We start from the raw sequence: 24,654 nt of genomic DNA on the forward strand, positions 1-24,654 counted from the left end.
CTCAGCAAGAAGTCAAGAAACTCATGTGGAAGTCTGACTAAAGAGGCCAAAAAAATCATACAAAGCAAAACTTCACTTGTGGTTGTAAGATGTTTAAGGGCATTGCCAAGTGAGTTTCCCTAAATTGCTCATCTTCAGCTTCCTTATTTATGAGGTAAAACATCCAGCATTCTTAAATATATAAATGTATAGTATAGCTTTTACCAGAATGATCCATGATGGAAACAAAGACAACAATTCTCATTTGCATTGAGATCTCTTTGCTCTGTCAAGATTAACAGCCATTTAACAGAAACAAATTATATCTTGTTAAGGTATTCTTACACTGCCAGAGAGGCTCAAAAAGGCTCTGGTGTATAAGATTAGGGCAATACAGACAATAGCTGCTGACATCAAACAGCTCAGATGCCCATGTGGTCTAGACCCAGTTGGTTATAATAGGGTCTAGTTTATAATAGATCTGTCTATGTAAGCGATGTGCTATCAACTAGAAAACAGAAGAACATAGATCTATCCACCTTTATGCAATAGCACTACATAAATGCAGAAGAGCAACTGTTGCTTTTCTTTTTGCAGGGGCTCGAAACTAAGAGGCAGTGGAAGAACACCAAAACTTGAAGTAAATTTCAAAATAGTTGCAACTGTTGTATTGAAAACTGCAGATATTTAGCATGAAAAGTCTGAAAAGGCAACAAGGGAGAGGGCATTTTGAGATATCCAGGGAATTTCTAAGATGACAAGTAAGCATCCAGTCTCCAATAAACTTATTTTATGAGTGCAGTAGCCAATAAAGATCATTAAACGTCTTGTTGAGTACCTGCATCCTGCAGATTACTTGGGAGAAATTCAAGGATAGTCACAGATACTCATTTTAACTATTTCTTCTTTTGAATATAAGTGACCACTCAGTACAAGAGATCTATAGTAGATGAGAGCATAAAACCCCCATGCATTAAGTATTAGTGTGGTTTGACAAAAAACCCCCGAAATCTTAGTTTGGTGTGGTGTTTACTATATGTTATTTTCCGTGTCTTAAGCCTACAAAGCACATTACAAACAAAACAGGGTATTTTCCCTGAACCCTCAACTCTGTAGAGCTTATAATTTGAGAGAGATAAGGCAAAACAACAGGAACAAGGGTGCAATGCAAGCAAGGGAGGATGTGGCAAGTACAATGGAATAAAATTCTTTGATGGGGGCTTTAGAAAGGAAGCAAGGAAAAAAAAAGGCTAATAATGAATTATAGACTTGTGTCATTATGAATAGGTTTTAAAAGTTAATTGACAGATTTATTGGCTCACCTTCAAGGGAAGGTTTCAGAATTTTATACATGCCTCTTTACAAAAAAGAAAGCAAACACCAAACTCAGATATAATGCCAAAATAATATCTCCATTAACTTCATTACATTTGCACACAGACTGTGGCCCATAATTAGATTTTGCAGTTCTCTGTTTCTGCAAAAATTGAAGTTAGGCAAGACATGTTCATCTTTCTATTTCATATAGAACAAGGAAAATTTTGAAGATAGAACTTCAGGCTTGCAATTGATGCCCATGAGGAAAACAAAAACAACAAGTTTTGCAATTCATTAGATTATTTCCCTGTTATCTTTTCCTCCCCCACATTTCCCACAGAGGAAGACTGTACACATTAAAGCTACTGCACTGCTTCAGTGCTATTTAAACATTCTTGTATATTATAATGTTAAGTCTACAAAAACTTTTTTCCATTGATCCCAAACAATAATAATTCTTCCTTATGTCCAGTCAAAAGGGTATAGGAAGAAGGGAACTCACCTTGTCCACCTGCAACCCATTTAATACCAATCCACCACAAAGTGAACATGGTGAAATGGTGATAGACATGAAGGAAACTAATTTGGTTAAATTTCTTCCTCAGGATGAAGAATACTGTATCCAAATATTCAATTCCTTTAGAGACATAATACCACCATAAAGCAGCAGCTATCTGCAATGAAAAAAAGACAACACAGAAGTTTTAGTGATTTTAAGTTGAATGGAATAAAGTTCTCTCCACCTACCTGCTGCAAGAGAAGGATACCTCTTCCTTCTCCAAATCCTGATAAATGTTGAGGTGAAGTCATCAAACATCTGATAGTATGAGAACAACAACAAAAACCATACTCCATTCATCTATGCTGGACATGGAAGTATTATTCTAAGTCCACTGTGATTTGTGCTTACAAATCACAACCGTAAAAAAGAGCTAATATAATTAAAAGCTTTGTCATCTCTAAACAGTTTACCAGTTAAACATAGGGAGTTTGTGTCCTCATTCTCTATCCTAAGTTTTGCAGGAGAAGACTACTACAGGGCTTCCCGTATCAATGAGGCAACCCTTTGATGCAGTCAGAACAACGAGGCAGAAACGTTATGATAAAATGAAGCTGCAAAGGTTGAAACCTTAGATAAAATTCTTTCGGTACCGCAGGCATATGGGTGGGAAGATACCAAATCACTCTTACAAGCTAGGTGCGGTACAGATTTCACATCCCTTAGGGCATATTCCCCTCAGCTGCTTCTGGCCTGCTCAGTACCCCTGCCTTTGGAAACCAGCATTCCTCCAGTGGCTCTGTGCCATTCAGGGACAGAAGAAATGAGACCACAGGAGCAACACAAGCTGCAGAGCTACAACCCAGCTACCCAACAGGGCCACACTACACACCCCAAATTCTTTTTCTAATCCACCCATTACAGTGGATCTTGCTCAAGATGCAACATGAATATGGCTTCCTGCTGAAACCAGGATATTGTACCAGGTAAAGCCCAGAAGCTCTGCGTAGCAATTTGCTAATCCTATGATATGGGGGTACGGTGGTGGTGGGGACTCCCTTCCAGATCTCAAAGCATAGCAACAAGTCTAGTTCCTGGCATTGTAAGTCATCTAGCTCGTTATGCAAGGGTGGGACCAGAACATATCCCAGATGGTGACTCACATAAAGAATGAACAAAAAAAAACCAAAACAAACAAAAAAAGAGTTTGAAATGGCACCAGCAGCAAGGAGAGCAGGCAATGACACAACACAACTATTTGTAAGAAGTTCACCTGGTCTTTCAGGACTCATCTGATGGCAAATCAGACTTACTTACCTTAACATGGTGTGAAATAACCCCACCACTGCCTCAGTCCCCAGGGGAGACAGAAGAGAAAAAGTTAAGACAGCAGTAGCTTCCCTTCCTAAATACACACACAGTGTTAAGCAAGTGAGAGAAAGGGGAATCAGACGAACGAGCAGTACAGAGCAATGCTACAGCCCTGCACGGTGTTTTCCTCCACCTCTCCAAACTAGTAGGGAAGGAACACATCTCTCCTCAGACTAAGCTTGTCACAGCCATAATTGGACTGGTGAACATTTTAGGAGAGATTACAGCAGAAGCAAAAAAGCAGCACAGGAGCAGAAGAGTGCCGCAGATCTGCATTGCAGACTCTGCAATTTCCCAAAGGGACTGCACAACTTGCTGTTGCCAAACTGCAGACTACTATGTATCCATTAATGAATACCCTTCTGGCTCTCCGGACGCGATCTAGCCTACTTCAGGTCTCAGGAAGAGGAGGCAGATTTTGTCAATTTTATATAAAAACATACTAATACTGTCAAAGTTGGGAGAGAGGCTTAATGACAGAAAAGTGACTCCCACAGATCTTGGAGTTCCCAGACACACAGGCAAGCTGCAAGAACCATCTATATATATGTTGCTCAATATCCAGTACAGTTCTGCCTCTGGGACAGGTAGTCAGGTGTTTAATACCACTCATATCAAGGCTTTGTCTCACACCCATGGATTAGCATAACAGTCCAGCATCTTTTACAGATCTTTGCTAAAGCTGCATCTCTTAAATAAATTAAGATAAGCATCTCTTCATCTCATGAGTTAACAATAAACACTTTGGACTGTACCCATAAAATGACAAGCAAGCACTACAATACTCAAGCTTTTTGGAGGTCCTTCCTTCCATGAAACTTTTAAAGAATCAATAAGTCAGTTACAAGCAAACTGCCATAAAATCTCTTATAAAGCCGATGTGCATTTTGTTAAAGAAACAGTGGAACAATAAGCCAAATAGCCAATAAGCAAATAGCCAATTTACTGAATGACATAAAGCAAAATGTAAATGGAGAAAAATCCAACAAAAAACCTTATGTTTCATGCCCGAGACGCCACAGGTTCACTATATGCTCCCGGATAAGTTATTTCACACACCTTATTCCTCTTTTGAATTTGCCTGCCTTGCACAGAAAGCAATTACAGCCCATGGATCAAAATCAGCTGAACTTTTGATCAAAATGCTTCCCATCACTTCAGAACAAAAATAGCCTCCATTTCTTTGCAGGATTATAACTGCTGATTTTTGTGTTCCTGTAGATTTTTTTTGCCTGACAGCTCTTTTGCTCTCTTCTGATCATCAAATTTTACTACCGTTTATTCTCAAACCTGATAGGTTTCATGTACTGATGATCTATTTCAGTGCTGTCAATGACTTACGCAGATGTTTTGATCAGTAGCTTATAGATGCAGAAAAAAATGAAACAGATGTTAAGTCATTTACCCAAGGCCATGCATGCAATCAGTGACAGAGGGCAGAAATAAAGTAGAACAATACACTGATACGTAAGCTATGTCAGGAGCAGATGGCTACTATTAAACATCTTTTGCAAAGCATCAGAAGTTAGGACCTAACCTGTAGCCTTTCTTCAGACACAGCATGAAAGAAAGATTTAGCTTAAAAGAAAATAGGCATTAAAAAGGCATATTCCTTAAATGAATATTACTAGTCACAACCATATCTTTTCTGGCCATTTTCATATGCGTCAATCTAAGTCTGTTAAAACACCAGATGGCACAGAAAGATTACATTACAGCCTAGGATTAAGGGGGTCAACAAGAGGTTCAATCCCATGACCTCTGCCTGCTGCAGGGTTTTTGAACAGAGGGCTGTTTCAACATGGGACTCCATTCCTGCACCTTCCTTCCTCATTTCAGGTTGGAGACAGTTATCCATTAAGGGATTTGAAGAGACAGGTACTTCTTAGAAAAAGAGACAGGTACTTCTTAGAAAGTAACAGTAACAGGAAAAATTAAAGTGGCTTTTAAAGAGAACTCTTTTCCCTGCTTCAGTTATAGAATTCTGTTTACATGACCATGAAGTCTATTTTGTCAAGTCAAGTTCCCTTTTCACAGAAGTTTAAAGTAAATTATTATATTTATTTTGTAAGAGGAAACTACACAAGCTCTAGACTTAAATACAAACAATGCAGATTACAATTACAATACAGAAGACAACTATAGCTCAGCTTTATGATTATGATCAGCACACTTAAAACTAGGAGCTAACTAATTCACACAGCCCCAGATTCCTAATTTTCAGCTCTCCAGAAATGCTAATAAAATAGGTGAACCTTGACCTGGGAAACAAGGACATACAAATGTAAGCAGAAGGGGAAAGTGACTACTCACAGACACTAACATGCCTTAAGCTAGACAGTATCAGGAAATTGTTCACTCCAAATACTGGAGCTTCCAAAGGAGTACTACAAACCATGGATTTAACACCTCAGCCCTTTGCATTTATTATTTTGACTCCTAAGCTATAAACAAAAAAAGTTCTTCCAAGATGCAGCTGCAGATCCTTCAAAATCTATTCTTGGGCATTTCTTCCTCCTTTTCTTTCTTCTCTACTATCAACATTTTTTAATATATAACCAATTACAAAACACACTCCTCAACTTCCTGCCAGCAGTCAGTAAGGTGGCTATCTACTACACCCAGAAGATAAGTCCTTTAGAAAGGAGTTTATTTCTGCAACTGTGGAATCTAATTTCCATTCCCTGCAACTGTGGAATCTAATTTCCACTGCTTGCTCTGGTCGTCCATTGCCTCTTGTAGAACAACAGCCAAGGGAGCCTGGATGAGATTAACAGGTGCAGGTAGGTTCAAAACAGTAAGTAGGAGGACCAACTTCTTCATACTATGTGTAAACTAACTACAGAATTAATTGCCAGTGAAAGCCAGAAGCTTGCTAAAGTTGAAGAAAATGTACAGACAAATTCATGGAAGAATATCCCCTTAAAAACTGGCAAAACAAAGAGGCTATGTCTGACTTAAGAGGTCTGTGAGCTGCAGATCACTGGTGTTGCTAGACTATACAGGGGAAGTACCACCACATGCCCTTACACTGTTCCCTTGAAATCACCATTGGCTTACTGTCTTGAGACAGGATGTGGGTTGGAGAGAAGAGGAAAGACATTCTCTGACACCCAGGATAGCCAAACTTTTTTTTTGGGGGGGAACCATTTACCAGCTCTCTGCACTCCCTTGAGGAACAAAGGATGGTTTCTTGACCCCTCATTTTGAGCAGGAGCTTTGGTCAAAAGGGGCCACTACATAGCAACATCATAGTGGCACATTCCCAAAAAGATAGAAACAGAGGTCATACCAGGGCTTCTAAGTTTCCATTTAGACCACCACATGCAATTAGTTTTACATTTCTCAATATTTGTTCCAGCTTTCTAAGTCCCACAATAAAGTCATATATGAAGCTGTTGCTTTCCAGAGCATGTTCTATAATGCTTTCTGGGCTCAGTGCTGTTTCCATTTGAGTTAGTCCCAGTCTCCTTTATCTGACTAATATAGGACTCACTTACTCATTCTCTTACAAATAAAGTTATTGCATTTGTAATTAATTCTACTGTTGCAGTGCAGCATTCCTCTTCAGAGAAAACACAGTGCCAATAGATACTAGGCATTTAGTATCAAGATCTATTAAAAGGGTGTGAGAGATGTGATACAACGTTTATCAACTCTCAACGCAAAACTGCAAAAAGAGGCCCACATTTACTTACACTTTAAAATTGCTTTTGCAGGTTTATATTAAGAAAAATGATGGTGAAAGGAATCTTGAGGAGGTTTGGGGCGGGGGGGGGGGGGGACGACACACACGGTACGGTGGTGGTGGTGTTTGTCCTACAGTGTCAAAAACCAACAACATACCTTCTAAATGCAGAGCATGATACACTGTAAAGCAGGCCAGAAACATATCCTAGATTCTTTAGTTAGACAAAGTACACTTGTGGAAAGTGTTGTTTTCTATTTGTGACTTATTTACCTAAATTGAACATTCATCACAAGAACTACCAGTTAATGATCAAGATAAGGGTCTTGACTGATAACATACTATACAGTTGCTGCAACAACTTGAGAGAACTCAAATTTCCCTGCTTCCTCAACTCTCTCAGTTGCTAACTGAACATGTTACAACTTAAAACCTTAGAAACAAAGTTTATGCAAATCCACAAGTTTGCAAAAAAACTTAAAAAGTCAGAAAATCCAAAGAGTAGATATTGCTAGAGCAACCCTTCTTTTCTGGACATATCATATGCAATAAATACACTGCGCAGGTCATTTTGCCTTTATTTCATTGTATAATATGCTTTGTTTGTCATAATGACTAAAACAGAAGATAATTCTTTTCAGCAGGTCTGACCCCTGCACAGCCTCCCACAAACAAGTGCACCTAAAAGTGAGGTTATGAAACAGAATTTTGGCATACTGAAAGTCATTACTTCTTGTACTTAGCTATTATAAAAATTCCTTCAATATATGCCATACCAGTCCCCAATGTCATCCAGCTGAGTACAAGGGTATTCTATTTTGCTTATCTATTGGCAAAAAAAAAACCCTGTCAAACATTTGTTATACTTGGCTAGATTTTGGTTTTAAACAAAAAAAAGTATTCTAGTGACTGAAATAGTGAGTGCACAGTATTGGCAAAGGTGAAAGAGCCACAACTACCGTAAGGCCAATAAAAACCTACATGGAGTTGTTCTGCAATATCAGCCATTATGCATAAGGTGTAAGACTCAAACCTATCCTTCTCACTACCACCCCTGCCACATGCACAAGGTTTTGAATAATACTACCCATGAACAGTCACCTTCTAGACAGACATTTTTGAAAATGTGTTATAAATATTAAATATATTTAGACTACAACACACTTGCATTACATTTTCAGGAACATGTTCTAATCTGTAGATGAAACTTGCAAGAACAGCTGAGAGATTCTCAAGTGTCAGCTCTGCCAGAAGATAAGGTTTAGTACATGAGCTAATCAACAGTGTTACAGAAATTAACAAGCATCTGCACTTTGATTTTAATTTGAATGCTTTCCAAAAAATACACATTTGCAATCTAAGCTTCTGCAATGAAATGTAAATACATTTGCCAGAAGCCAGCAAGACCTCATGAAGCCAAACACGGGTAAAGGAGACAAAAAGTTGCCTCACCAGTATGCAACCACAGCATATGCTGACAAATCTTACTTCCTTTGATCCAGCTAGAACACTACACCTTTACTGTGGTTACCCTGGTATTATAAACTTCAGCAAGGTCTAGGAACCAAAGTATGCATACAAAGTTTATCTTGGATTGTACAACCGTGGATGAAGCCAAGGATGGTATCTTTAAGACTACCCTTACTTTTAGCAGTCAGATGAAAGTTAATGCAAATACACTGATGCACTTTGATTAAACCTGCTATGTGCAATGTAGTCAAACCTGAAGCGATCTGTGAGAATATAACGGGATACAGTCATGGCTCACAGCAGAACTTTGGAAACACTATTTTCAGACAAGACTTTAACCATCATGTAGTGGTATATATTACACACATTCATATACAAATACAAAAAAGAAATACTCACCCTAACTTCATAAACATTATCTGAATAATCCACAGTCTGGCATACATAGCTGTACCCTCGAGCTCTTGATGACAAAAACAGCTGAAAATATTAAAATCATACATGAAGGGAAAGATGCTACATAAAACATGCTCATAACAATTATCAGCAAATTTCTTGCCACATCAAACTTACCTGAACAGAAATATTTAAAATATCCTTATCAGTCCTGAGAATACTATTGAAGAAAGCCAATACTTAGTTCTAGCAACCTGTTGTTACACAGTACCTATTTTTTTCTTGTAAATTAAAAAGTAAGTCCTCATTTTTCCCTGCATGTATCTGCCCAGATAATTAGAGCCCTGTACAAACTAGTAAGAATTCCAGTATAACCTTAAGCTATTCAAACACGAGTATTTCCTCTGACGGCTCTAGGTTCAGAGACAGAAAATACCTCATTGCTTGCACTATGAATGATAGAAACATTATTCCCATGATGGATTAGAGAGAACTCTCTCCAATGGACAGGGATTAGATAATTTGGATCGACTATTCTTAAAACAATGAAAATCCAGGAAAAAAACCCTGAACAGCCAATGCTGAGCACCCATAAAACATATTGAGAGAAACTGGATGAAAAAAAGTTCCCCATTTTGTGCCAACAGAAACAGCCTAAAGCACATGAAGTGCTACAGGGCTATGCCAAATAAAGCGTGTTGCAATAATCTAAACAGGAGAAGATAAACTTGACATTTGAGGAAGTTCCCATTGGAAAGAAGAACACTTGCCTAGAGCTGTACAAGGTTCAAGTAATACTTCTAATCTTGACATTCATAAACGTTATGATCCAATATCGTTTAAAGCCAGGTAATCCCACCCTGTTAAGGATCAAAAAAGACAGCAGTGGAACAGACATAACCTGTAAATTGTGAGCTGTAAAAGTAAAGAAGGGTGATACAAAAAGTTCTCCAAAATAAACATGGGTAGGCACTGACTATTCTTTCTGCTAACCTGACTTCCATCTCATCTAGACTGAACTCGAGTTTACTTTGGTATCTCAAGTTGCACACAGCACTAGGAGTGCAGACAGATGCAGAGACAAATGTTATCCAGATAAAACCAATGTACAAAACCTTGTGAAACTCTGGACTTATTTGCTGCACATGTCTGTTAAGGAGGAAAGTGAAAGAACTGTCCACAGAAATGATGCTAAGAAAGAAACTGAACTACTTCTGCATCATCCAAGTCCATTTACAAACTGTGATAACATCACTGCTCTCCAGTGTGGTCCCACACAGGCACGAGCACATTTGATAGTATCAGAGAAGAGCAGGGAACAGTTTAGTCCACACTGTTACAGAAACTAACCAATCTCTACTCCAACCTACTGGATAATTTGACCAAGGTTCACTTGGCAAAAGGCAGTAAATTGACTTCACCAGACTGCCTCAAAGTAGAATAAGAAATTCAAGATTTTGTGGCAAAATAGGGGCTACGCATCTGGGACTTCTTAATGTTCTAAGCAAAATCTGCTCCTAATTTCAATCTGAACTTGAGTCCAATATATGGGAATCTTGGACTACACAACCTAGCAGTGCTTCATGGACTTACCATTTTAATGTAAGTTATCACAGATGAACAATACAGCTTGCTATCAGGATGATTATTTAAATAACATTTAAAGGCATTTCACATTCAAATTCTGTCTCAGCAATACCTGGAAACTTTACAGTCATTCACAAATACAAACTGTGTATCGTTTTACCCATAACAACTACATTACTCATGCGAATTACAACAGTGGCACACTGGTAGTGTAAACCTCACGTAAATTGAAGCAGAAGTTGCCTGGTTAAAGGGAACAATTGAAACTTGAACGCCTTCCTCCTATCAGTCTCTAAGATCAAGAAAAGACACCTCCTGTAAATGTTGTATCCATAGCCTTAACATCCATTGAATAACAACCTACCATTTGAAATACTAGGAAACTAGAACCTCTGTCTGTGTCTAAAATTATGAGCTTTCAGCAGCAAATGCATATTTGCAGTCCCATTCATTTTTATGTTAATTCAGTGATTTGGAAATGCCATGTGTTAACATGTGTTATCCTATTAGCAACATAGGTTTGAAAATTAATTGACCACAAGTCTGGTATAATTCAGCTTATGCATAAAACAAACCAATTTAAAAGAATAAGTGAAAAAGACAGACATGGCAAAAACACTGCAGAATTCATTTCAGAGGAGTTTCAGTTTTAATCTGCCAAGATGATTGGATTTCATCCATTTCCACAACTATCCTTGGGTGTCAGCATTAAATTCTGTTGTACCTGTAGAATTTTATTACTTAGTTGAACAGTGTAAGGAAACAATTTAGACAAAATGACGACTGAGGTGTGTTGGCTCAAATTTTACTGAACCATGTCTTAAAAAAAGGCTGAAATCAGTTAATGATTTTCTTATAGAAGGTCTGGGGAAGGGTCAGTATGCAGATCATCGTCAGATATGCCATGCTTTCCCGGCAAAAGTACGGAACAGACCAACCAGAAAAAAAGAGTTCTGCAATGCTGTAATTTTAACTGCTCTGTTCATTTGCCTACTTCTGGGAACAGATTTTGCAAATTTGTGATCCAAGCGCTTCCAGGAAGACGACTCTCAATCCACGTGAGCAAAGTTACAGCAGCATAAACTACTCCTTAGCATCAGCTATATTCTGGACAGCTATCCTTGAATAATGATTATCAAACTGTTAAAGTAATCTCACTTAGCTCCTGCTAAAGAGCCGATCCACTGCATTGTTACTAGTCATTTCCTCTGTACAGAAAACCTGACAAAGGACAAATGCAGCAACACTGAAATTTATTAAAATTAACACGCTCAGAATGTTGCAAACCAAATATCAGAAGACTGTATCCTTTTATTTCTATTTAAGGATACAGTTCACTTCATTTTTATTCTTAGTCTAAAAGATAACTTACAGACAAGATACTTGTCTACAGACAATGGACATCTGAATTTCTAAAAATGATAAACACATTGAAGGTGCCAACAAACAGCTCAATTTCTAACAAGATACATTCTGACACCCTTAAGGACTATTAAAAAGAAAAAAAAAATCAGTTACAAGTGTTAAGTCTCTATGGATTTTAGTTAATCTGTCCAGTATCTACACTAAAATAAATCTAAGAAGAACTTGGGATAGCTAGTACACAAAGTCTCTCTATAGACTCATTTAGTGCATTTGTTCTCAAACACAATGTACCTAGCTACAGAAATACTCATATCAAAGGCGAACTCAGCTTTAAAAGTCTGTGCAAAACATTCACCCTCAATAGACATCATGAATATGTAAGATTATTTTCATTTTGCAATCTGTAGACACCCTCTGACTTAAATAGGAATTCCCTCCTGTGAAAGGGCATACACACCTCTTTGAAAATGAAGAAGTTGAGTAGAACCATTCCAAAGTTGTAAACAACCAACAGGAAACGTAACTGGAAGGGCTCTCTTGTCTTCATCCATTTGGGGCCCAGCCAGACAGTGAGGAGATAAATAGTGCTTATAGTCAGTGTTGGAAATGGAGACTGCATCAAGGGCCAATCATCAACTCGTTTGTCTGGGGGGGTGAAGCAAACAGAAGGAGTCAACAAAGTCTGAACAAAATATATTTCATCATCATTTTAAGCATTGCATTTGTTAAGTGTTATTCTCTCCTGCAATATAGGAGAATAGAGGTAGTAGAGACACAATACACTCATTCTTTCTAGGAAGGTTAAAGAAAATCGTTAAAAAAAAACCCAAACCACACTATATCACATTACCTCACACAGAGATTCATTATATCATGCAAGTTCTATTGTCCACTTCTACAGTCCAAAACAATAAAGCAAACAGAATCACATGAGCCCAAACCCAATCCACTAATCCCCCAAAAAACAATTTTGCTTATGATGAACAGTGACTGCAGCAGCAACATAACCAAATATTCAACACCACTGCAAATGAAAGATACAAAAATTTGGCAAAATATGGATAAAATTAATAGCTTTTATTAGTTTAAAATTAGGCACTAAAAAGCCTCCAATTAATTTTATATGGGTTGTATGATGCTAACCAAGCACCTTTGCTGTTTGATGTAGGTCAGTCTCATATGTTTCAGACAGAATACTAACAACGTTACTGGAAAACAACTAAATAAAGAGTTTAAAGGGATGGTTCTAGTTAGAGTAACCTGTGCTGCCATATGGGAGACAAAGGTTTTATTTACAGTCTCCTTCAGTCACTCATGGGATCCAGAGTTACACATACTCTAGGGCCCAGAATATGCTATATTAAGTTCTGGATCTGTATCAAAAAAGTACTCTTAGCCTGATGAACCAGTGACATCTAGGATTAGAAGATGGCTCTGCTACAGAGGAGGGAAGGGAGAGACTACAGTGACACCTCCTTACTCAGTGTTTCCTTCCTCCTCCATAAGAAGGCTAATCTCTAGTTATAACAAGAGATAAAAGGTAACTATTCCATAACTATCAATACTTCAGAGACTGCACAGCGCTACGATACTAACTGGATTATTTTCCAGATGCTTAGGCCAGTTGGAGTTCAAATGCAAATCACACCACACGACTCCTTGGGAAGCTCAGACATCTAAAATAGCTGCCTTCAGTCATTTGTGGGCAAACCCCCAAATAGCAATGCAGTTGCCCACAGACTTACCTAGAGGACAAGTTTCTTTTGGAGAACTGCTTTTCTTCATGGTAACCCAAAGACAGTGAAAAAAACCTATACCATAAATTAATTCCTGATCCCAGGCATACTAACAGGTAAGTTAGAAAACCCTTCTTATCTACAAAATGAGGAACTCTGATGCAATGAGGAAAGTACAGAACAGCACTGCCATTACTCCTCCTCCACTTCTTTCTCGTTTCCTTCGTTGCCCTTAAGACCATAAATTAGAACCTCATTTCAGAAGCAGATTTCATGAGCCCCTCTATTTCTAATAAACAACACATATTGTGATCTACAGAAAGACAGTGTGCATCGCACTGACTCTTCTTGCTTCCAGTTGATTTAACAATACTTGATCTGCACATTGCAAGTAAGATGCTAGGAGGCCTATAAAGAAGTGGAAAAGAAGAAAGAGAAACCAGCCTAGCTGCTTCCATTATGGCTGTTAATACCAGAAGAGAGAAGTCATCCTAATGCATGGAAACCTCCAGCAAGGCTGATGCTGCCAGAATGATGGGAGTCAGCCTTGTGAACGCAGCCACCAACAGAAGCCAAGGGCAAGATAGGGCAAGGAGTACAGGGAGGGGTGGGAAACAATTCAGGTAGATTGGCTGTAGAAACACAGGCAGTGAAACAGAACTGAAGAAAGTGAAAGACAGTTAGTTACCCCTTACTTTTCAGCAAATCCCTGGAACAGACACTTCTATTACAATATAGTGTACTCTGTAAAACTTGAGAACGATTGCTTTACAGTACAGTATAGTGTCTTGGGATGTAAAGGAACAGCCCCATTTTCCAGACCTCACAGAATGCTACCTATTGAAGCTGAAATCACACCGCTGCATTGCAATTATTACACTGCTATCTCCCTTACGCTTTAGTTCCTTCTTGCTTTTAGCAATCGCTCTACCAAGCTGAATTTAAAAATTAAAAAAGATAACACCATTTAAAAGACAAGAGAAATGGAGAACCTCATCAACCACCTGATACAAAGTAATGGACAAAGGCTCATCTCCACCAAGCAAGAAGGTGTCACTTCTTTATTAAGAGACAGCTCTGGGAATAGCCAATGTGTGACATGCTTTAATCAAATCCGCGTCTCACTTCAGACACTGCAGTGTGCAAACAGTTAAGAGCAGGTGAGGCAAGAGACCCCATTGCTTTTCCAGCCTTCTTGCACTAAGCAATATAAAGAGGCAAGAACATATTGGAGAATCTGTCCTCTATTTTCTAACCCAGTGTTTCATGGCATCCTGAATGCTAAAGTGACAATACAAAAAATGTGAAAAAGGAAGAAGAGTGGGGCTGAATGTTACCACCCACTGCTGAAAATAGGAAACCATGACCTATTCCAGATTCCTTTTTGTGGCAGGAGATAAAGATTTCTAGAGGGAAGAATGAGGATTCACTAGAGGGTGAAAGGAAAGGCAAAGGGACAACTTTTATGAAAGCCCAGCTGCAAGTGAGCTTTGCCTCATGCTTCATCAGCACTGTAAACAATTCTTTCACCTACTTTCCACAAATACTACAAAGTGAAGAACTTAACTGGAGAAAACCAAGAGATATATTTGATTAACTCTGACAACAACATAAGAGTACCTGGGCAGCTGCCATTACACTTCCATACCGGCATCATGGTTTCAGCCTGTTACTTTCCCTCTGCATACGGTTTCTGGACAGTGAGACACCACATCTGAGACAAATCTTAAAGTACTTGCAAGAAAAGCATAGCTTACTGATACAGACCGCATAACACACTGCCCAGGGAATCTATCTGATTGGGATTTTGGGGGCCTGACCTCTCCAAGGACAATTAATTACACCTTGAACAGAAAACGCCTGTAGGAGAGGGAATACAGTAAGCAATTCAGTTCTGCAGTACATCCTGGCCAAAACAGAAGCATACCAATGGTCAAAAAGTTTATTCTAATTCCTACTGTGCTAAGAACAACCCCTTGCATTTATTTTGAGAGCATTTAGGAGACTCTGCATATGATTATTTTTTTACTAATACTGTGGCATCAGAAAACATGCTACTATTAACCCCAGAACTTGCTAGATTTAGAAACCTGTTATCACAAGATCTCACCTGGATAATGCAAAGTAACTTGTTCAGTTTTAAATCAGCTCTGCATACCATTCTTGTTGCACAGAAGGTATTACAAAATAAATTTCATTTCAGTTTACCAGGCAAGCCTGCTTGTCCATGTTCTACACAGAAAACATAGTTACATGCAGACCCTTGTTCCAAACTTCTTTTCAGATACCCTCTTTCAAACCAAGATAAATTCATTCTCTTAAGTCATCTGCTTAAGTGACAAACCTCCCAAGCTACTCCAACACCTTCCTCCCTCCCACCCCCCCACCTTGTTTTACCAAAACCAGCATAATTTTGTGTCCTACTTACTAGCTGGTGCCGATGACCACAAATGATTTCTGCAAATTACAGAGAACTGTGATAGCTTAAGGGGGCATATGAGTGTATTAAATCCTGCAGTACATCACATGCAATAGGTACATTATTACCTGAAAGATGAAATAAGGTTGAAATAAAAAGGCCAGCTCCCTGAATTAAAAAATCCCTCCAACTGCTTTGAAGCAAAATGACCAATGCCTTTACCTGATTAGAATTGACAGAGACTGACTGAATCTTTCAGGGGATTAATGTGTTTGTCTTTCAAATCCTAAGACCCAGATTCCAATTCGATCACAAATAAAATGTCTGTTGTGATGGCACAGCCTGTAGTACAGTGCTTTTTTTGTAAGGTGGGAGAAGTTTCAGAACAAACATTTAAAGTTGCACTCAATCGTAAAAGTGAATCCAGAGCAGAATAAGGCATCTGCTAACGCGTTCCTGATAAAAAATTACTGTTACGTAAGGAAAGAATATGAAATATTTATATACACAAGGTTTTCCTGTCGTTTCATGTATATACATTTTAAAGTTTCACACTGCAAAGACAAGACACAAAATAGAAGAACATTATACATATATATTTTTTAAATATATGTGTATGTATAAAAAATAATTGAAATTGCCCTGAAGCACCTACCTTTGCAGGATTTAATTCTTTACATGGGGCAATTAACAGGAAATACACACATAAAACCCTCTGATTTCTTCCTCTAAAGCAAAAACAAGAGCAGGACCAGTGAAAAGGACTGAATATCCTACCCAGTAATGTCCAAAGAGGACATAATTAACCTATATTGAAATATGGAAGGCAAACGAAGATGAATTTCAATAAGTAAAGCTGCACCAATGGTGATCTAGAGTTAAAAATCACAGGAAACTTCTGTGAAACATACTATAGGTGTTTTAATACACAAATGCTTCTGTTAGATGTGGTTCAGTATTTCCTTTCCAACAGGGAGGATTTTAGATGGTTAAGTTTCCTGCATATTACTGAGCCTATGATCATTTTTTTTTCTTTCCTCAAGAAATACAAACTTTAAAAATAAGCAAACAAAAGCATAGCACAATCACTCTTACATTCATCAGGAGAAATCCTGAAACAATACAATGGTGACTATCTCTGCTTTTAATATTAGAGAAAATATTACATAACTAAAATATGTGACTTTTGAAATTCCCTGCATTCATATTCGATTGAAAATCAATACTTAGTTAAGTCTTTATTTTCACTTTAACAACATATGTATTCCTTAGCTATCAGGTCACTACTCACTAATTTATCTGGAGAGCCTTTCAAAGTTATTAATAGCTATTGATACTATTCTCAGCACAAAGACACTTACAGTGCCAATCCAGCACATCCATCTGTCCAATTACATTTCTAAGGACACTGCAGAAATGATAGTGACTGTTTCAAAGCAGTTCTTAACAGTGAAAGCTCTCTGCAGGTCATGCCGTTTATTTTAACAAGAAGTCCTCTCAAAGCCCAATCTCAAGTTTAAGAAAGATTTCCTTAAACGAGTGAAATTTTAATTCCACAATATAAGGAAGGCAAACCAGTATTACCCAATTGGAGTATTGTTCTATGAACTATGCTGTTTTAATTATTTAAGAATTTCACACATCTTGTTAGCTCCACTAGCACTATAATTGAAGGATATTAAAAATGAAAAGCACTTATCATATAAGAAAACATGAGAAAGAACTTCACGCACCTTAAAACATTTACAAAGCTTTCACATTAAATTCCTTTGCTGTAATTTAGTGCCCCCTCCCCCCCACCTTTTTTTTCTGGTTATGGATTAATATTCTATACAGCATACTTCTCTTTCTGCATTTGTATTAGAAATACTGGCTCAGTCCTGTAAATATTTACAAGTGACTATAAGGTTCACTGTGGCTATACAACCACTGCAGACTGGCTTAGTTGAAAGTAAACTCGAATAAGCATCTACATGATTAGACCCTAGGCTTTTAAACTACGTGGAGTAATGCATCAGAATCACTTAAAAGTACATCTACTGCTACCAATTTGTAGACATTCCAAGAAAAAAGCTCAGTGTTTGACTAACTAAAACCTCAGAACAACCACAGCTGAAGCTATAAACTTAGCCTTTAAAACAGTACATGACTAACTACATGGGCTGCATGACTTAAGACTGTTAGAGAAGTACCATTGCAGAGTCAAAATTGAGACACCATAAACCTTTGGATTGAATACCTACAGAAGTTAAATTTTTCCATTCGCTTATTTATTACAATTTTAATACAGCAGTTTATATGGCCCAAAATGAATGATTCTTTTAAAGGTCTCCAGTGCTTGAATTAACTTCTCCGTTTTGATATTGATTATTCATTGCACATATTGCATTCTAATCTTCAATTATCTCAGTTTATCAAGTTTCTTTATGATAAATCCTATGACAAAGGATTGAAGCTAGTGCATGAACTAAATTAACATGCCTATTGCCTCATTCCTGTTTCAATCAGAAAAAAGTCTATGTCCTCCTAGGAGGGATTGTGCAGACAGATTGCTGCAGGAAAGCAAAAGGATTGGGACTCAAGGAATGTTCAGTTTACGCTTCTTTCTCACCTTTATCTCACCTACCATACTTGGCAATGTCTGCAGTCTTCTGGCACTATGGGTATTTCTAAGGAGTCTGACAGAGTCTAAGATACCTGTACCTAACTCAGGAACATTGCAATCTAGTATAATCTACAAAACAAAGGCCATGAAACTTCCCTTAACGCACGTTTTAGCTAAGAGATCTTCCTTAGAAGAATTCCCTATTTCACTACAGGATATGTCTTTTCACAGGCAGAGAACCCAGCAGAACATATAACAGCTTGCTGTAAAATGTTAACTAGACCCAGTGCTTAAATTCACTTCCTAAATCCAAAAGAATTAGGATTAAACTTTAACCAATTCATGATACTTTTCTCTGCTACACTGAAGACCCATCTTTTATCAATTTTTTTTTCCCCTCCTCATTTGGGTAGTTATATGCAGCTATCAGGTCACTCCCTAGCTGCTTTTTTTTTTTAAATTTTATTTAAAGAAACACCTTATTTCATTCACCTGAAGGCGTATTTTCCAATCCTTCAATCATTTTCATGGCTCTTCTCTGGATACTCTACAAACATTTAAATTAGCCTTGCACTTGTTTGACAGGGAAAATTAACTATACCAATCAAGTCTCTGCTGCTTTCCCTCACAGAAGAATTCTGTACTATCACAATAACATCATAACGTCAGTGGTCATTATGATTGGCAAGAAAACAAAGAGGTGAGTATGTTAGTGGTAAAGCTGAGGATGACATGCATATGGTGCTATATGGACAAAGGTTCCCAAAACCTGGCACAAAAAAGCACAACAGCTGGCCTGATTTAAGTAATTTTTAAAATACAGAACAGTATAGAGAAAATATGTTTACTTTGATCTTCAAGAATGAATGGAAATATCTGAGTTAAGTATTTTGTCTATCCTCAAGCTTTAACTAGCCAAGAACAAACTAATTTATTTGGGCTGAGAACAAGTATGGCAAAGCATTGTTGTTTTAACAAGCTATGAAACATCAAGCTAAGATGCAAGAATAAAAATATTCAGTCTCAAGCACAATGAATAATGAAAGCATATACTCTGAAAAACAAAACAGCAAAACCCACAGATTTTTGCAAACAAAAGTTTGCAGACGAAGCTGTACAAATCCTGTTGCACTGAGAAAAAGAGAGATGCGTGCCCCAAAACCAAAAGGACTACAGACAAGACTACAACACATACTGCCTATAACCAGCTGTGGCTTTGTTTTAAATTTCAGGGCTTTGTAATTGACTGTTTAGTCTTCTTTAAAGCTATATACAGCAACATAAAATCAAAATACCACACAGCTAAGAAGAGCATTTCCTGCAGCTAATGAACACCTGTGTAATATGCATGTGTTTCATAAACTCCCATTAAAGTAACAGGAATGCCTAATGCGAACTTGTTGTTAAAAGGTGAGATGTATTTTAACTAATACTCCCGTTATTCTAACTAGCATTCTAGTATTCTTGGGACTGCCATCATTCAATCATTAATATCATATTGTATTTGTGCCTGTACACAGCAATTACAGGATACGCTTGTTTCAAGACAAGGATAATAATGGAATTATGATGAAGTTCAGGAGCCATATCAATTCATCAAGACTCAGGATTTTCAAGTCTAAGAGATTGCCTTGTTCAAATTATGTTTGATTTACCTCCTCTGTTGATTATGATTATTTGGGAGGACAGTGCAAACACTCTGCTTCAAGGAAAAATAAAAACATAATCCTCATTGAAGCTTACACAAGATTTGCAAGATAGTAAGCCCTTGAGGCATGTATCATTCTTCCATTTGTCAAATCTTACTTTTCCAAACATCACAAAAGCAAGATGCATTCCCAGTGCAGTGATACCTGCATGCCTTTTCTTAAATGTTACAAGTTATGGAGTAAACACTGGGGAAAAAAAAACCCAACAAAAACACAACAAAAAAACCCCAACCAACTCACAGGATGCAATTTTATGAACTAGTTGCAGAATCCTATGATCCAGCCCATGTCTCTGTATTTCTAAAGAAATAAAAGTGCTACATAGAACACAATTCAACAAGCTTTCCTTCTACAGTGTTTTCTTTATTGAAATTTCTCTGGTCTTAGCCAAAACTGTATTTCTGAGAGCTCAGACTGGAGATGTCATTACTTCACACAGAAGTGGTGGGTTTTGGTACTATGAAAATAGTTGTAGGGGTATCCGTAAGCAGTAATACAAACACAGGATTTATGCACATTCAATGTTGCAATAACAGATTAGAGTATTGGCTCATCTAGTATGATTCAGGATTTTATAATGCCGAAGGGAATGATCATAGAATAAATCTTCCCCATAGACAGATTTTTTTATTGGATTCCCTCAGTTAGAAGCTAACATCCTTGAAAAATATGAAGGATTATTAATAACAGTTTAATAGTAATTCTGCAAGGCCTTATCCACTGTAGAGAGACATGTGTTACATACTCAGCATACATGGGACAGCAAGTTCAGCACTGATATGTGTCTTGCTAATATGCTAACATAGTGGAAGGATACTGATGCTTAACTACACAGCAAATGTAAACAAATTATGTTGCTGTTCTCGTAACACAGAATCATTTGGGGTTGCAGATGAACATTTAAAGACTCCTAGATGCAGTGACTGAACGTGTATGAAAACCAGCAATGGCAAGTGAAATCTACCTAAAAATAATACCAGAAAGCTACAGGAGAACATTTACAAGGAGCTGCACAGAAATCTCTCTGGTAAACTACTCATTTTTTTCTGTTTGCATCAGCAGGAGGATGCTGGTCATCAATTTGGTTTTACAGAAGGATGAATGAGGTGGGAATTCTGTTTTGAGTAAAAACTACAAAAGGAGTTATTGAAATATATTAGCTCTTATCTTCAAAGTTCAGGGGCAGAAGTAAAATTTACAGTTGTGAGGTACATTAGGTCTTCTGTTAGCCTAACACAAGTACATCAGTCAAAGCCTCCAATGAAAAATAAGACTGCAAAACATTTAGAACTTATTTCCTCAACATGCCTTTGACATCAGCAAAAATGACAAATCTAGGGGGAGGGGGAAAAAACCTCGCCCCAAAAAAGAGACTAATTTTGATATATTGATTTTCAAAACATGAACTTAATGAGAAAATATTCTTATACCCAAAGATGACCAAAAGAATGATCAGTGTCTGAATCTTTCACTCACCAAGTATACAGTAGCAAGGCAGCTAGATAATGCCATACACAAATGACTGCTACAACTACGTCTCTTCGCTTCTACAGTCGTGTTACCTTTCATGGTAACATATGGCCCTCAAATAGAAGCTTCACTAATGGCTTCTACAACACAGTTTCTCACTCTTGATTAAAAATTCATGGATCACTGAAGCTGAGATTAGACAGAGTAGAAGAAAACCTGGCCTAAATATGAAAGCATTTTGGGCTAATCTATGTGTAAGTATTTCTACTGGGCACATCTGTTCCTGGTAAACCACTAAATGTTAAACACAAACTCAGAAAATATGGTTATGAAGTCTCTTATTTACAGCCCAGCTATTCAATTTAGCACCTATATTTCCCTTCTTTTTTCCTTTAAAGTATCTTAAACCATTTAAAAACAAGATGTTACAATGATGCTCTAGGAATAGAAGGACATAAATTCTTGTCCAGAGAAATAAGATTTACTGGCTCAACAGAAGAAGTAAAAGACTTGGGTTATAAATTCCCTTCTTCCAGCAACATTCTGTGAACATTTAGAAAGCAATAAAACCATCTCTCATATTTGCTATAACTGGGAGATGGAAACAAGGAGATGATATGTATAAGCAGATAAAAAAGAAAAAAAAAATAGAAAAACACCATGGTCAAGCATGCAAACCAAAGGATAATGTATACAAGAGCTGGAAGAAGACACTTTTGAGATACTGCAGAAAGAGATAAGAGGAATCGGAAAATATGATGGAAACAAACCAAACAGTCAAGAGTCCACGATTATGCTGAAACAGAGGAGTACATGTGGGAGGCAGATGGATGGAGTGAAACCAGTGAGGAATCTCATGGTACAAGCAGACACAATGCCATGGAGAGAGAGAACACTCCGGGGCAGGAGTTAAGGATCAAACCACTGAAATTATTCCAGTATGTAAAGAAAGGAGTTGAGTTGCAGGCACATAAGTGAATTAACCTGACACAACCAAGAGCAGTTAATGCCCACAGGCATGCCATTATCTTGCAAGCCAAACTGAGGTAGCTTATTCCCCCTCACCTTCCATGAGAGAAAGGTAAACTAGCTCATGTTTATCTTGAGATCCAAGCACACACAATGGGAGTTAATACAAAACACGTTGCACTCGATTAATCTCTAGGCTTGCCTTGGAGCTACTTATTGCTTTACCTACAGTCTAGGGTGTAGTCTTGAGAATCCCCACAGAGCTGACACCTAAGTCTCAGCAGGCCTGAATTTCAGAGCTGCCTTCATTTAAGGAGCTGCCTCCTTAAAATGCCACAAGACCTTGAAGTCCATACGCTCAGAAGCACTTGAGTCTTGACAAAGTTGAGTAGGGTTGTAGCCACCTGCCACCTAAACAAGATCCAGAAACTATGTATCCTCCATCTACATCTTCCTAAAGGAGATGCCAGTCAGCTGGTCCCACACACAAGAGTTCCTCATGAAATGCAATGGTAGCTTCAACTTTGTTTTCAAATACAGCCTGAGAAAGGAAAGCCCTGTCATGTAACAGTTTACTAGCCAGAGAAGTGCAACCTCATGGATCAGATCTGCCCTTAAAAGTACATTATCCCAACTTCTGTGCTCCAGGCACACTCCACTCATACCAACACTCTTTAAAAGCCAAAGCTCTCATTCTTTTTATGGCCAATTCTTTTTAGCTAAATGAATGCTCAGTTTTTCAGGCCATTCATGTTTAGCCCCATTTGCCTTACCTCAAAAAACTCTTTACACACACCACAGCCTTTCCCCACACCTAGTCTTGCATCCTAGCAAATTCTTCCTCCCGAAGTTCTCTCCGTGTCCACTTGGAGCCTTTTCATTCATTCACTTTTCATCTAAGTGCTCCCTTAATCCTTTCCATGTGAATCAAGTAACTCCAAAAACCTGTCTGGACTGGCAGAGGAAAAAGTGGAGTCTTGCCTCACCCAATCGTCATTGCTCCTGATCTACAAGACCTTAAAAGGAACTACAACCTATGTTTCCTACACCTTACTCTACTAATTGTCCTTATGCAGCCTTTGACAATCTTTCCTGGTTACACAGGATAGTATAGCATAGCTGCCTTGAATGCAACCTCTTCTGGTCTTCCATAGCTATAACCATAGCCCTGCTACGTGCCTCTTCACCCTGAGCACTGCATAAATACAGAATGACTACCATGATCAACTTTCTGTCAAGTTTCTCCAACTAGAAACAGCTACCTACGAACAACAGTTCAACCACTATGCTCAATCAATTTATGTAACCAGTGCAGTCTCCAGGATGAATGCATCTGCTTCATGCCACAGGTATTTTAACTGCTCAAGAATTCTTCACCTCTCATTGCAGTATGTGGCTCCACAACAGTAATTTACTGTGTGCTGCAATTTTAAACATCCAGTCATTTGGCCTTCTGCAGTAGGTACTAAGGTCATGCAATCAGCTTGGTTAAGTTTTGTATAAAACAGTTTCCCAACCTTTTTTCATGGAATCTGCTTTACGAGTATTTGTGACATCTTATTTCCTCCAGAGATTTCAAGACATGCTATCTACACAGCCTTAAAAGGAATTTCCAGAAGTTCAGTTCTGTTCTTGCCATTTTGTCCAAACATTTCCTTTTGCTTCTGGAATATGCTGATGAGTGCTCAAACAGAAGTTTGTATCACATTCTTGCTGGTGCTCCTTGAAGGCTTTTTTCTGTTTCATCTCTTTGCTGGAGCTGGGAGTTGCAGGTGACCACCTACAACTCCTCCTCCTTCATTTTAGAAGTCTTCCACTCAACTCAGCTCCTCATCCATAGCGTCAGCTTTGCTTCAGACTACTCCCTCAGGCTTGAGTTCTTGAAGCCTGGTGATCCAAAATCTCTAAGCAGACATTTCAACTTCAGTAATGTAGTTTTCTGAATTATGTTTCCATTTTCAAAGGTGCTTGGTATCTGGTTTGTTCTGATTATCTGTCTTTCGAGTTCTGCAATCTGATAAAATCTCCTGGTGACGAAACGTGGGTGGAATTTCCCTCAAACACCCAGCAAACT

General features: G+C 38.1%; 1 protein-coding gene across 1 annotated transcript in view; it reads right to left on the minus strand.

Moving 5' to 3' along the window:
* The window catches only part of ELOVL4 (ELOVL fatty acid elongase 4), a 31,842-nt gene that overhangs the window by 1,966 nt on the left and 5,222 nt on the right, over positions 1 to 24,654 (minus strand). Inside the window, exons 2-4 of the mRNA XM_075497303.1 lie at positions 12,130 to 12,317; positions 8,724 to 8,804; positions 1,799 to 1,970 (exon numbers count right to left, since the gene is read on the minus strand). Of these exons, the coding sequence (XP_075353418.1) occupies positions 1,799 to 1,970; positions 8,724 to 8,804; positions 12,130 to 12,317 (441 nt within the window). The remainder of the gene's footprint in view (positions 1 to 1,798; positions 1,971 to 8,723; positions 8,805 to 12,129; positions 12,318 to 24,654) is intronic.

Source organism: Mycteria americana, chromosome 3 (genome assembly GCF_035582795.1).
Source record: "Mycteria americana isolate JAX WOST 10 ecotype Jacksonville Zoo and Gardens chromosome 3, USCA_MyAme_1.0, whole genome shotgun sequence".
NCBI classification, from domain to species: Eukaryota; Metazoa; Chordata; class Aves; order Ciconiiformes; family Ciconiidae; genus Mycteria; species Mycteria americana.